The sequence below is a fragment of the Coffea eugenioides genome, chromosome 2, assembly GCF_003713205.1.
Source record: "Coffea eugenioides isolate CCC68of chromosome 2, Ceug_1.0, whole genome shotgun sequence".
In the NCBI taxonomy this organism is placed as follows: Eukaryota; Viridiplantae; Streptophyta; class Magnoliopsida; order Gentianales; family Rubiaceae; genus Coffea; species Coffea eugenioides.
Genome location: NC_040036.1, coordinates 67,231,765 through 67,247,824, shown reverse-complemented (window position 1 = coordinate 67,247,824; position 16,060 = coordinate 67,231,765). Strand labels below are relative to the sequence as shown.

Sequence of the window (16,060 nt, the reverse complement as noted above, 5' to 3'; positions counted from 1 at the left end):
GGTAGAGCTCCAGGTTAGGTTTAATAACTATGATTTTTAGCAAATCATGTGTAACTAGTAAAACAATAAGGAATTTTCATAAGGACAAAGTTGAAAGTATATAAAGTGACAAAAAATGTTTATTCTAAACCCCTGTATCTCCTTTGATATATAGTGTATATAGTATAGATATTAAACATTTTAATTTCAATAAACAGATTGGAACTTAATAAAATGTGTAATATAGATCCTTATATTATAATAAAAAAGCAATTTGTTTTCCATTACATTTTGAACATCGTCCTCTCATTACCGGTTCTTGTCATTTCATTATGGGTTTGAAATACTCTCATTGCGTTTGGTATAAGGTGTTAATACTTAGAGTTGCAGCGAAATCTCTATGTTGCCCCTTTTTGAGGTTTGATCATTAAATGCTACTTGGATTTTTAGAAATTTTGTCTGCCATCTGCTGATGAATGAAGTTAATAACTCTCGCCATTACTAGAGTTATTTAAGCATGTCCAACTATTGCTCTTTCTTTTTCTTCTTGCTTTAGTTTTTTTTTCCCTTTCCTTATTGCTTTGCATTTGAGGCTTCATCAATTAGGCATGTATTGGCACAGTTATATGGCTTTATTGTTACACGCACTGAGTTGGTTTGCTATTCTCAATTTTGTGATTTTAAATGGACAAAATTTCGTTTGTTGAACATTTTTGTTTGACTCGTATTATAAATTAAATATGATTTTCAAAAAAATTTATTAATCTGATTGCTTTGTGTTAGGAAATTGGTTAAATTTTTTTTAAACAAGTTTCTTGTTTTGTATAGAAGTAACTAGTTTTTTAATTGATTTTAGTTATTTGAAATAGTAGTTAAGAAATTTTCTATTTGTATGAGTTTAGAAATTAAGAGTTATTTTCTATTATGAACCAGTTTAGGAATTAGTAGTTATTTTCTGTTATTATTTGGATGTTGGCCAAGTAATGTAACTTATAAATAGGTGGGGGTTGGCATGCTATAAAGTGACACATAAGGACGATATGTAACCTTAGATATGGAATGAGAGAGGGTTCTTGAAAAATGAGAAATAGTAGACAAGAGTTGGATTTGAATTCAAATTGTATTCTTGTATAGGTTTTCCTCTCATAATAAAGAACAAGTTTCTTTCCGTGGATATAGACTCAATGATGGAGGTGAACCACATTAAATTTTGTGTGACGTTTATCTTTTATACTTGTGATTTGCTTCTCATTAAATTATTGTGTGCTTGATATCTTAATAGGTGTGTATTCCGTGCTTGGATCCCAACAAAGTAGTATCAGAGCGAGATTCATGATTGGGTCCCGGTTGACTATTGAAATAAAATGGATTGGTAACTATTACTAATTCAACAATTCAATAGTTGATATCCTTGTTTCAATGGTTTGACAAGAAACATTGATGGTGAAAGATGGGAAGGCGAAAAATATGGAGACACTTGACGGTGAATTTAACCAAGTGATTCAAGAGTCAAGAAAAAGTTAGAGTCCAACGTTGATCTCTAAACGTGAATCAGTGGAGACTTTCTTACAACTCCAACGGTTTATATTTCATCCGAAATGGTTTTTAGATTTGGATTATGTTCTTTATGTGGTGTACCATGTGTTATGAAAAAACAAAGGAATCTAATTTTCAAATGTTAAAAAACTCTGACAGCTACGAGTTTACATTGCAGGTGGAGTCTTGAAAACCACACATGGCGAAATAATCCTGATGATGGAAAGAAATATGATGATTTACCACTTGATTGCCCCAATGGTTGGAAATAGTGCTAATTGAATGGGATCCTGAGTTGTAAGTGGTAGTAAGAAAAAATCGTACGAAGAGAAATGGTGAATTGAGACATTTTTGCGCGAGTCAACAGGAGATTAGTTCGGAGTAACTACACATGTTCATTTACCGATTGAATCAATTGGGTGTCAGAACTATATTGATTCGGATGTGTAGTTCGATACCATACTATTTGGTAGTTAAAGGCAAATTATTGCTAAAGGAATATTCGCTAAGGTAGAGATTTGTTAAGAAATTGGTTCAGTTTCTTTTAAATAGGTTTTTTGTTTAACTAGTTTTCTAATTAGTTTTAGTTACTTAAAGTAGTAACTAAGGAATTTTCTATTTATATGAGTTTAGGAATTAAGAATTATTTCCTATTATGAACCAATTTAGGAATTAGCAGTTATTTCCTGTTATTATTTGAATGTTGGTCAAGTAATGTAACTTATAAATAGGTGAAAATTGGCATACTATAAAGTGGCACACAAGAGCAATATGTAATCTTATACATGGGGTGAGAGAGAGTTCTTAGAAAATAAAAAATGGTATACAAGGATTAGCTTTGAGTTCAAATTGTATTCCTATTTCATAATAAAAAATGAGTTTCACTCCATAAATGTAATCTCAATGATGGAATCGAATCATATTAAATCTTGTGTGTCATTTATCTTTCATACCTATGGTTTGATTCTTTTTAAATTATTGTGTACTTAATATCTCAATAGTAGCCGTGTATTCCGTGCTTGGATCCCAACACTTTGTACTTGGTTTATTTCTAAAATAGGTCGAGATTATCATCAAAGCTCCAAGTTTTGCTGCTTACTTGTAGACAAGGTATGTATTTTTGCACTTTTATTTATAATTTGGTAAAAAGAATTGACTATAAATAGCTTTCATATTACCATGTACCTCAGGTTAATAAAATGGATGCATATTAGGTAAGTACAATTTTCTTTATTCAATTAAAGAATATATTGCCTAATTATGTGTAAAAGAAAAAAAAGGAAAGAATATATTAAGAGACTATTTTTTGAAAATTTCCTTGAAGGGTAGTAAATATGTTTTGGGTCTTCCCATAGTATTTGAACCTAGGAAAATTCTTTACTTATGAAGATGAAGGACTGCTATTGCAACGCTTTTTATTTTTCATTATTGTTGTTGCTGTTTTTTCTTTTGGTCTTCTCCATGCTGGTGGAAGGTGACAACATACCCATGAAAGTTTTTTTTCTTTTAAAAGAATTATCATATTCATTAAGCATTTTATGGTTTAGCTTTTTTATTTTGACAAGAAATGAAGAGTCATTCAAATGCTCAAAGTGTACTATCTAACAGCGCAGCCCAATAATAAAAAGTACTACCTAATGTAGCTAAACAAAATTGTAAAAAAATCACTTATGAGACTTGTAAGAACTTTTTTTTTTTGGAGATTTGTAACAACTTACTAGAACATCACATAAGCCTTTACTAAAATTAACAAATTCCTTTGTAAAGAGTGCTTATTAAGTCATCCTCTCTTTTTTAAAATTTTTTTCTAGTAGTTATTATTAAGAATTTTTTTCATGGATTACATCTTTAGTTTATTTCAATTTTCTTAATTATTTATTCAATATCTGATTCAATAAATTAAGAGGCATAAAATTCTTGAGTAATCTACTTCCCTTTTTGAATGCTGGATACCATAATTCTTAATAATTAAGGAAGTATCTTGTAATTCATAAGAGATTGATTTTGTCTATGTACTATTCCATTTAATCTTTTAGACCCCAACTTCACCTCGACGGTTATGCTGTGATGCCCCTAAAGTCTATACGCAATGAATAGACTCTTGTAATCACGACATAGTTGCTCCCTTGAAGTTCCAACGCGTAAATAGTTAGGAGTTCACATTTTTCACCGTCGTTGGTAAAATTAAGTCCCCGCGTTTGAATATTTTATTTCCTATTAAAATAAACATATAAATCCAATCACTAGAAATGAACTCAGAAGAAGAAGAGAAATTTGAACGTAAAATCTTTATATTTTGAAACCGTACCTTAGCCACTATCATCCCCTTTACTTACAGCCATGTTGATTTTCTTTTTCAATAAAAGAAAAGAGTTATTTATGGTTGATGCTTTTGCAAAAAGTCTCAAGATTATCCAAACATCAAAGGGATACAATTTTCTCGAAGGTTATGACTCATGAATTTAAGGGCCTAGTCCAGGTGGTCAAGATCATGTAATCATCTTCCTAGGCAAAGAGGGTAGTCAAATTAATTGTCCATCAACGTTTTGTTTCTTCTATCGTGTTACTCCATTATATATAGACTCTTGTCAGGTACATGTGAATAATTTTTCAAACCATCCTTTTCTCACACCAGACATGATAGTAAGAAGATTGCTATTGTGGCAGATGATGACATAGTAGATTGCAAGATTTATGAGGCTGAAAAATACCAATACAGTACAGCTTGAGGATAAATTTCACTGTCACCTTTAAATTTGCTTGGACTTTTCCTTTCCTCAGGGACCATTTTTGCAGATTATTGTGGTTGTGAAGGAGACATTCCCAAGCAGCTACGATTGAGCTGAAAATTAATAGCATTTCCTATTTGAAGTGTTGTAAGCATCTACATCAACTTTTTAGTTGGAGTTTGCAAGCGAACATCTTTCACACCAACAAAATAAATGGACCACCAAGCAAAAACTACCACATCCAAAAAGATAAATTAATCAATTAAAAACGAAAAATAAAAGAAAATTGTTTTGATGGAAAGAATAATGAGAATGAATTACTCTATGATGTGGTTGGTACTTCCATTTTGAAAAAAAAAAAAACTCAAGTCCAAGTGGTGTCAGAGAAGTAAATATATAAATTGTGGTCGCGTAGAATTTTACGATTTTAATGTTCTTCTTTGATGTTTTATAATGTTCAAGATAAAGAATTTCACGAATTAAGTTTGGTGTTAACTAACATAATGCTTTCATGAAAGTTCAGCAAGGCTTGCTGAAATTTGTTACAGACAGTTTTCTTGGTAATTTTCAAGTCTTACAGCCACTTGGCAGAAATTCTTAATTTTATAGCCAAAATGGAGAAAACAATGCTGAAGAAAGCACTTAAAAAAAAAAAAAAAAAAAAGGATCCAATTCTAATGGCAAGGCTATTGTGAGACTTCAAAATTCAGCAGAAATATTAGTGAGAAGGAAATTTCTGAAGAGAAAAAAAAAAGGGCATTTTTAGCTTTTTCTTTTATCACTATATGCAGCAAAAGCAAGAAAAATCAAAATCAAGTAAGAAATTTCATGTTACGGCAACATGAAAATGACGAATACCAAACGTACGAGCAATGCGAATAATTGAGCTACAAGACATCAAATGATATTAATTATCTTTGTCAGCTCAATTTCATGTTTGATAGATATCATCCATAAATAATTAATGGAAAATGTTTAGTTTTAACCAGAAGAGAGAGAATGGGGAGAGGGGAGGAGGGGGGGGGGGGGAAGCAAAACCAGCTATCATATTTCGAGTATTATAGAAATTTATACTGCTTCATCTTAGTGTACAAAATGAATTTGTAGCGACATCCCCCAGCTCCCAGAGTGCTGAAATATCCTATCTTAGAAGGATTACGGGCACCTAACCACTGCAGACCAAAATTTCCTACCTAAACAAATCCTGGGGCAATGAAAATGCCATCAGAGTGGAAAGCCTTTTACATGTACAATTTATGTGCATGATTAAGATTCCAGAGCAGCTAATCACATTTTGGCATGATAACATACAATGGAGCTTTGTGGCATAAAGACATTTCCACCTCAGGTTTTATGAGTTGGTCGGGTTTTGATCGGTTTAAGCTTAACACCTAGACTCTCGGAAGAGAGCAGCTCCGGGGCAATGCACCAATGTCTTGAAGGGTTTTTGCTGAGTTCTTGGCTACTTCCTGTGGAGGTAAATGGAGTTTTGTTGTAGAAACCAAATCCCATCAAAAAGAACTCCATGGGAACCACCATTGCATAAGGAAGTTCCTCAGTCACGAGTGATCCACATGATTCAACCTGCTATGCATGAAGATCATCAGTTACGGTCCAAATTGATATGCTAAATAATGCATAACAAAGTATTAGAACTTCATGAGAAAGAAACAGGAGAGAGAAGTTAGAACAAGAAAACCAAATAGGAAGGAAGGAGGAGTACAAGTTAATCTTCCTTGTCTGCATTGGCAGGCTGAAAATTTTCCAATTCCAAGACCAACTACAGCCATGAGAGCTTGCGTGCAGATTGATGTTTTTAATGCGTATGCATTTTTTGTTAACTTAATTGCTCTAAGTGAGACTTCAGCTTTATAGTGACAAAAGGAATAGTACTACTAGATGGTTAGCAATCATAACAAATATATAGAGAATAAAGACAACTTCTTAATGCAGAACCAAGTAGTTAATGTGAAATTGAACTACAACTGAATAGGGGAATTAAAGTAGAAATTTTGTGCCATGCATCACAACATAAAAAACACATGACAAGTCTCAAAATGACTTATGCCAATTCCTATCCTTCTTAACCCTCTACTCCATACACAGATTGATTTTGACAACTTCATTATTGGATCAGGGTTCCATGGAAATTGGGTATTCAAATTTATTTTTTCAAGCAGCATAAGATATTTTTTCAACATAAGCTATTTTTTCAGAATCTGCTACTCAAATGTACTGCATGGTTTTATGTGGTGCAACTCCACTGGTACCAAACATGGATATTGTTCTCAAGATTTTCATCTTTAACCTTTCAACCACGGAAAGAAATAATAAATGCACCACTATTTGTTTGCTTTTCTTTCTAACTTTTATCTGTTGTGAAGCCCACAAACGTCCTTGCAACCATAATGTCCATGTAGCTGCTCTTATCCCTCCAACTACTCTTTCATGTTCCTTCTTAATTAACAATTTCATAGACTTTTCGGTGGAAATACCAAATTATATAAGTTTACCATTTTTCGGGTTAAGCATCAACACTGGCAAGTGGCTTCTTCATATCCCTAGCTTTGCTTGATGCATACCAGGGATAATTGGAAAACAGTTACAACCATTTCAAATAAGCATGGAAAGATCCATTCTGCAACATATTTTACCACAATGAAAATTCAAGAATGTGGAAATGATGTCGCGTTACCTCAACAAGGGCACAAGTGTTCTTGTTCATCATGGTATTCATATGTATAGAATCAGCATGGAATGGGCTCCTCTCACCAACAAAAATAAGGGTCTTGCATTTCAGCTTCTGTAAGCCTTCTGTTAAGTCATGCCTCCTGCCAATCCCAGCCAAAATTTGAAAGGAAATGTTAGCTTGCAGTTCAACACTCTTGACATATGCGACTAACTTTGACATCTAATAAAACCTTCTACAGTACATGCAACATACAGTACTGAAAGTCACACTAAGTTAAAATGCACCATAGAACTTCCACACACTAAATCCATGAGCCGAATAATTTAAGAGCTTTTGTAAAATACGCTTATCATCCTCTCTAAAGAACTTAATAAATACAGGAGTTGGAAATAAGCTCCAATTTTGACTATCATAATAGAGGTCATCTCCTTTTAAGTGAAATCATCTGCTTCCATCGACACAAAATGGTGCACTTTACATCATCATACATAAACAACCATGAAACACCATGATAGTCTCATTATAGGTGATGATAAAAATAAATGTTCTCCCACGATAAACAGTCAGTATGGTAACAAAAAAGGCGGTAATAAAAGGTGAATCCTAATGACAGAGACATGAGTTAGGCCATTCTAGAAAGTTTAAAATTTCAGGGTTTTTTTTTTCTTTTTCAATTGGATGATGCAAAGAATAGTAAAATGAGAGCCTTACTCGTTAATTGCTCGAAGAAACCGCAAGACGTTTGAACTTTGCCTTTCATCCAGTAACTGCAGATAGTAGATAAAGGAGAACTTTTCAAATTTCAGAATGAAACCAGAATGAAATTCAGAAAGTAAAATAAGCTCATTAAAAAAAATAAGGAAAAGTGCAGAACAGGTCATCAATAGTATGTTTGGCGATCAGTTGACTTAGATCTGGATTCTGCATGATATTTCATGTATTTTCTGATTTTCTACTCCTTGATGGCAGTCAAATCTATAATATTTCCTTTTCATGGTCAATCTCATGAATTTAGTAAGGCTCGGAGATGATACGCTTCTGAATTATATGAGTATAATATTACACTGAGTACTGAGCAATATGAAAACATATTGGAGAACAACCTGAGATTCTTCTCTGTGACTTTCCCACAAGTCCCTGTGTTTTTGTGAGAATGATTAAGATTGAAGATTTTATGTGCTAAGTTGCTCACTTTGAAGATTTTATGTGCTAAGCTGCTCACCTAAATCTACTGATCAGCGGTTGACTAAAACTTGGTTGAGCATAATATACAAAATCAAAGGAATTGATAAAGTAATTACTTTTCTTTTGCATGTCTCAAGGAAGTTAATACGAGTAAAATTTTTAATACCCTTCACATGAATAGACTAAACTTTATGACATTGGGGTTACAGTTCATCTCTGTTCAGCAGCTTAAGAGTTACATCCATTATTCTTGCGCCTTGGTATCATGTATTGGCAGAACAAGGTTAGTTGCACCTCATTTCCCGAAGCCCTCTCAGCCAATTAATCTGTTCAATCCCTGCATCAGAGAGATGTTTCATACTAGACCTTGAGAACAAGCTATAAAGAAGACACATTCTCAATCATTGCACTTCAGCATCCTACTGCACTTGGTTTTCCTATCATAACCCTTGGACACTTGACTAAACTAGACTAACATGGTCCTGTGGTTTACATCAAATATAGAGTTGTTCAAGTACCTATAACCTGATGAAATGCACACACATCCACAAAATAAATCTGTGCTGGCTCAACCTGCATATCAATGTAAAACACAGTTGCATGTAGGAAGGGTGTACTTTTCTTGCCTCAGACAACTCAACATTTCAATGAGCAAAAGGGCCATCAGATGTTCATAACTGATGGAAAAGGAATTCACACTCTTTCGAATTGTCAACATTCTACTTGAGGTTATTACCAGACTTAAAAACTTACTTTATGCTGCAACTTATCTCCCTACCATCCTAAAGGCATATATTCTGAAGGCAGACATAAGGACCTCCAAGAGTTTTGGAGAACAGCTCCGATGTCATAATAAACCCTCATAAAAACTAGCTTAGGCCAATATATCCTTCCCTCACCCTTCTCCCACACAACAGACCAAATATTATTTTCAAAATGACAGATTTCCTCTCCAATGCATGATTCCACACGCTTCACTATCCCAACTGCAAAATCATAGTTCTTCCCTGATAAATACAATGGATATATAAAACAGCTGCACATTACAATCTGGTAACTTACTTTCTGATTTTTTAAAGACCTAGAGATTATGTTATTCATCATCTAGAAAAGAAATCATTAAAACTCTAGGTCAGAGTTGAGATTTCCTTACCCTTCGGCAATAATATATTGTATCTGACTCTGCTCCATGCATGCCACGTCTTAGTTCCTGGAGAACATGTACAGATATTCTGGTGACTGAGATCAATGCATGTGACTTAATAAACTATGGTGACAAGGATACCTTACTGAAGTAGCGCAGCAGAAGACACTCCTTTAGTAGACCACACATTCCGTAGAAGTATAACAAGTTCAACAAAATCTGCATGAGTAGGTTTATCACTGCATCATTTATTAAGCAGCAAGTGATCCAAAGATAAATGCTCCTCAGTCTAGTTCTAGGGATGAAAATCCGATGACAGATCAGGTTGCTACTTTCAAATCGGAATACTGGCGATCTGCTAATTAGTTGCAGTTAGAACTGCCAAAGTGAACGATCTATAAAGGTGATAACTGAAATTTTACATAGAGTATGATATATGAAGAGAAGAAAATGAATTCCTTCACACAATGCACTTAGTGCTGATTATGAAGTCATGTTAGTGTCATTTTGCCGTTCCTTCAATACTTTTCTTCTTATCTTCAATGTCTTGTTAGATCTCAAGATGCACAATTGATTGAATACCTGTGCAAAAGGTTTTGACTTATTCTGGTGCCTACAAAAAAAAATGTTTACATTTTTCCTTTTTTGTTCAATTTTTTAATCAGCTATAAAGTGCTGCTACCACATAGAACTCTCTTGTCTCATTACTATCATATTCTTGATGTTAAAATTTTAAGTACCTTATTATATATCCACTCAGTCCATGACGGTTCTCTGCATAATGGGGAGACAAGAATCAAAGCAGCTACCCGTTCTTCATATTTCATCTGTCAGTTATAATGCTTCAGCATCAAGAGTAAGCTGTACTGCACAAAAGAGAGAAGCTAGCATGCAAACTTACTGCAAAGAGTGTCAAAATGTATGCACCAGCAGTCACTCCCATGCAGAAGACTTTCTCCAATCTGCATATTGCAGGTTTAGAATTACTTAAGATGCAACAATTGGTGTGTGGTAGCAGGTGGACAAGCAGCTCCTATTAATTTACACTGATCCAGTAATGCAACACAAGAAATCTTTTTTCCTCCATGAGCTGCCATTGAGGTTAAATCTATAACATCTTAAAAGAACGGGCAATGGGTAACATACCCAAAGAAATCAACCACCTCTGCAACCTGGTCTGCAAGGTCATGTACACTAAGCAAAGGCACATTTACAGAAATCGCATCTGCTCCTAACTGCACAAGCTCTTAAAAAAATGCAAGAATGCATTAGTCACACTGAAAACCATTTCGAAGTGCGAATGAATAACTGTGCCACTAGGAACTCATATAAACGTATTCATAACAACAATTAGCAAGAACAGAAGAGGTTTCATTCCGGAGTAAAATTGAAATGTTACTGACCTCGTGCCCGGGGGCGTCTATGTGGTAGATGCAGAAATTGTGAAGCAACATAGAAGCAGCTTCTTGGCAAAAGAAGAGACCCCGAAAACAAGACATAACTGAAAAAAGTTGCCACAAGTAATTTAAGAACATCTTTTTACAAATTATAAATTAGAATAGGTAGTAAAGACTAATAGACACCACTAATATACTTTCTATGAATATCTAACCAAGTAGTCATTATCCCAAATTCAAGTAAATTCACACTCCTACAAAAATGTAGTAGGGAAAATTCTTATTCCAATTCCATTCAATTTGCACCAATGGTAGCACACTCGCCTATTTTGTAGGGTTGGAGCATACTGGAATTGGAGCTTCGGTTATCAGCATTTACTGGTAAGGGCCTAAAATGCAGGAAAAGCAATAAGCAGCTTTAATTTTACATGATTAATGACTTTAATTAAAATTTCACAAAGGGGGTATCCCAGTTCCTCCCTTCCAATATGAAATGCAGGACTGGCAATGAGAAATCAACTGAAAAATCCAAAAAGGTCAGGAACAACTTTTGAACAGAGGCTGATGAGGCTGTAGACTAGTCTTATGCAGACATTACGTTTCAATGAATTAAAAATCAGCTACCAAACTACAAAAATCACTACCTATCAAAGCGCAAAATCTAGGACAAAACAAGATGTCATTGTAGCTTTTTACAAGAAACTCATTTTTACCCCAAAAAGAAGCCAAAAAGAAAATGCAAGAAAGATAAACTCATGATATCAACATAGAAACATATTCAAGAAATGCTACATACAATTGAGAGCAACATCTGGGTACGTTACTAAAGCAGGCTTTTGTTGATCCCCACAGATGAAAACTGAGATTAAACCTTTGCTAGTTTTTACACAAACTTCCTGCAATGTTAAAGTACCAAAGCAGAAATTATTCCAAAACCCATCAATTATCTTTTCAAGATTCTGCAATAACATAAAACTCTAACTACAAGTCAATATTCAAGAAAACAGAAAAGAACCCATTTACGCGCATTAAAGAACAAGACGAAATTAAGGGGTTGGAGGGATGATTCAGTTCAGGATGTTAAGTTGGTTACCTTCCCTGCAGGAGGTGCCAAATTATCAATATCAACGGCCACTGAATCGCTTGAGACCCCCATTAGTTAATCTTTCTGTGGGACAAATCCACAATCACAAGAACAACAATACTGCAGCAGCTTCAGTTGCAATTACAAACTCACACTTCAAATTTAACAAGAAATGTACAAAACTGACAAAATGCAATGCTTTTTTTTTCTCTGTATTTCTGTTTTGGGTACCAATGTGAGTGTTTGTTTGGGTGTTTTTGTCTGTTTTTCTGTTAGATTTTGAACTGTGAAATGACACTGAAGAAACAAGAAAAGTGCAGTTTACAGCAGCAGCAGGCTTTCTTTATATGGATTCTATTGACAAGTTTATCCCTTTACAGTCAACTGTTTGAATGCTTTGTTCTTGTTTTTAGGAGTGATTTCTTTTTGACTTTGATCTTGGGATAAGATAACAAGAGTCAAGAATCAAGATTAACTACAAGTCCCTCAAATCAAAAAAAAAAAAAAAAAGGAGATTAATTACAAGTCTAAACATATAGTTTGGCTTTCATTAGCAGCTATTTTATTCCAAATGGATCATTGTCCTATCTTTTTATTCTTCAATCTTATATTTTAGATATTTTTACCTTGATATTTAGACACTTTTATGAAAATTTAAAATCTGCTCCGATTTTTTTGCCATGATATTTAGACACTTTTATAATAATTAATATCCCAAACGACATAAATAACGATCAAGAAAGTTTTATACGTCCATAACTTTTAAAACTATAGCGTCTATTATATTTCTAAAATTCATCAGAAATATAGAGTCGGCAACAACATAGCAATGCGAGCAGAATCCCACACATTAAGCCAACTCATGCATTTTGATCAAATTTATTTTGAACTATTAGCAAAAATTAACATAGGTCCATTGGTCGAGTTCTATCCAAAAACTCATTCAGTTAAAGTTAATTATTTTAAAACTTTTGTCAAACATAAATCTCTAATAAATAAATTATGTCCAAGATTATATGTGAACAAACATTTATCAACACTAATAAGCCTCACAAAATGTTCAAAGCTATTTATTAAAAATGATGCTGTTTTCCAATACGGCGGTCAAGCAAATGGGGAAACGGTGCCGTCTTGTGCTGGGTTACTTTCGACAAAGAGAGAAAATTGTGGGCCCAAAATTCCCCAAAATCTGATGGGCCTCACATGGGTAAGAAAGCATTGATGAATTTTGATGGAATGCCAAACAGTTTCTTCGGCATCATACAGCCTGGCAGCCCATCTGGAAACAGCAAGATGAGAGAACACTTTTTGTCCCGTCCAGAATATGGAAATTAGAGTATAGTTGCTATCATTAAATTGCTGTCCCAACAAGTAACAATTGTCTAACCACAAAAAAACAATTGTACCATTAGAAAGGAATCCCTTTGATTTAGTCAGATTTTTATATTTACTAACTCTTTATACGTAATCTCTTTAGACTCTCCTCCCTGTAGATTAGGTTATAGAATAGAAATGCTATCGTTGCCTTTAAAAAAAAAAAAAAGATTAGGTTATATAATAGAAATGCTATTGTTGCCGTTAAAAAAAAAAAACCTAAGATGCAAGAGCACCTCTTTGACCTATAGCTATAGGTTCTTATACTTACCAATCCCTTATACACAGTCTCTTTAACCTTCCTTCCCTGTAGATTAGGTTTAAAAAAAAAAAAAACCTTATACACAATCTCTTTATACTCCCCTCCCTATAGATTAGGTTATAGAAATATTGTCGTTGCCATTAAAAAAAAAAAAAAAAAACTCTGATACACAGTCTCTTTAGACTCTACTAGCTTCTTATATACAGTCTCTTTAGACTCCCCTCCCTATGGATTAGATTATAAAAATGTTGTTGTTGTTGTTTCAAAAAAAACCCTTATGCACAATCTCTTTAGGTTGTATTTAAACCCCCCCCCCATATACACAGCTTCTTTGGCCTCTACTAGCCCCTTATACACAATCTCTTTAAACTCCCCTCCCTGTAGATTAAATTATAGAAATTTTATCATTGTCATTTAAAAAAAAAAACCCTTATACACATCCTCTTTAGACTCCCCTCTCCCTGTAGATTAGGTTATAGATATGTTATCGTTACCATTAAAAAAAAAATCTCATATACACAGCCTCTTTATGCTCCCCTCCCTGTAGATTAAGTTATAAAAATGTTATCGTTGCCGTTAAAAAAAAAAAAAGTAACAATTATCTGCATCTTGGTTTTTACTTTCTGTATTCAAAAAAAGAAAAAGTGCAGAAAAAATATACCATGATTTTTACTAAAGAAAATGTAAAAAAAAAAAAAACTAAAAAGAACAAATAATGGTTTAATGTTTTCTAATGAGAATCAATAATAAGATATTGGGATATGGGATTGTGTAATGGTTCGTGATAGAGGATCCCTTGTATATCTCTATAGAGCATTTTATCTTGAATACTACCTTAAATTCAACAGATAATTAAGGTAAAATTACTGAAAATGAGTGCTTCAAAGCATAATTAATGACGATGACAAAATTTTCACCTATTAATTTTTGTAAGCCATGACAATATAGTATTTTGTGTGCACAATATGCTGTATACTAGTACACAAAATGTTAATAGGTAAAAACTGCATTTTATCGATTAATTTTGCATTGTAGCATGCCCTTTCTAGCAAATTTTCCCTCAATCAAAAGTTGTTTGTTGTTAACTTGTATTAAATGTTATTGTGAGAGACAAAATACTCCGATGAGCCGAGATTAATTAGGTTTGTTTGGATAGAGGATTATTTGCTTACATCATCATTACAATTTCCAACACACCTTTTTATCTTCCAAATTACCTTTTTATCTCACATACATCACATCACAAAAAGTGTTACAGTAAAAATATCTCAAATAATTTACAATACAAACAAGGTTGAGGGCCTTCAGCCTCCAAGAACTAAAGGTCTTCAGTTCAATTTCCACCTTTCATGTTTTCATTTCTTAAATCCCATCATTCCCTTACTATAAGAAAAAAAAATAAAGAGAAATGCTCCAAATGGGATTAAAGTTGAATTTCACATACTCAGATGGAGGGTTTTAGACAATCTATCGTATCATAGATTGAGCTGCCTCCAATTTGCTTTTTCTTCTCATGAAATCTTTGCTAATTTATTGACAAAAGTGGCTCAAACATAATTCTTAAATAAATAGTATCTATTTTCATCTACTTGGCTAAGAATATTTTGTCTAACGCGCAAGAAGGAAAGCGCGTTTTCAACAATGATTGCGGAGAAATCAGCGCTTTTATGCGCCTAATTATGAAAAGTACATTGATTCCCTTGCGCAACTGTTTGATTTCTTTGTTCTTTTGATGCAATGAAAGGAGTACTAATGTACTAGTACAAGTACCAAAAAAAAAATTTCTTTGCGGAGATTTTATCTATTCGCTTCATCTCATTTTGATAGTCTTGTTTTCTTTTTTAATCCATCTCAAATTATAGTTCACCTTCCAATTGAAAAATATAATTGACTTTTAACTTCTCTAAAATACCCAAATTTAATATACTAAGTATAGTCTACATCATTTAATATACTAGTTAACTTTTTCACTAATAATTGCTTTGATATATGTTTTGAATGGTGCAATATACAATTATTATAACTGTTGTAATTTATGTAAAGGTGTAGTGATTAGTGATACTCCTAACATTAATGTAAGGATATTTTAGAAAAACATTAGACTAGATTTTATTTTTCCAACAAAATAAACTAATTTTTTTTAACTATACGAGAAAAAAACCAAAATTATCAAAGTGGGTCGGAGGAGTATTATAAAACGGAACATATACCAACAAAATCTTGACGAGAATTTCAGCCATATTACAAAATGGAAGTATTATAAAGCATGTTTAAGGCTCTATTGTGTCTAAACCTTTTCTTTAATCAATGTCCTTACAATTGATCATTTTAAGATTCGTGTATGATGGCAAATTTCAGTCATAGCATTTGGACAACGGTGTTCTATGAATAGGATTCTTGTAATATGGACCCAACTGTGCACCTAATTTACACGTAATTTATCATTTAAATGCATATATTCACATTAATTATCTCATTTGCATATCCCCTCTATTTTACCCTTCACAACTTCCCCAAATATTTAACAAAATAAAAATAAAAATCTCCTTTACGTTTATATACTTTCTCGACTTAATTTCCAGTTGGATGCACGCCCCTTGTATGTTAGATCGATAAATCAAGACTGACTTTCTTTTTTTGTAACAATTAAATGATATACTCCAAAAAGAAAATGATAC

At 33.3% G+C, this 16,060-nt stretch overlaps 1 protein-coding gene across 1 annotated transcript; it reads right to left on the bottom strand.

The window, feature by feature from the left end:
* Positions 1-5,286: 5,286 nt before the first annotated feature.
* Positions 5,287-12,060, bottom strand: LOC113762440 (protein NDL1-like). Its single transcript, XM_027305895.1, has 11 exons — positions 11,756-12,060; positions 11,459-11,558; positions 10,669-10,766; positions 10,412-10,500; positions 10,167-10,227; positions 10,006-10,092; positions 9,407-9,484; positions 9,275-9,331; positions 7,648-7,703; positions 6,940-7,075; positions 5,287-5,828 (listed from the first exon to the last, which is right to left on the bottom strand). Exons 1-11 carry the CDS (start codon positions 11,816-11,818, stop codon positions 5,589-5,591), a joined length of 1,065 nt encoding a protein of 354 aa, XP_027161696.1. The 5' UTR covers positions 11,819-12,060; the 3' UTR covers positions 5,287-5,588.
* Between the last annotated feature and the right edge of the window lie 4,000 nt (positions 12,061-16,060).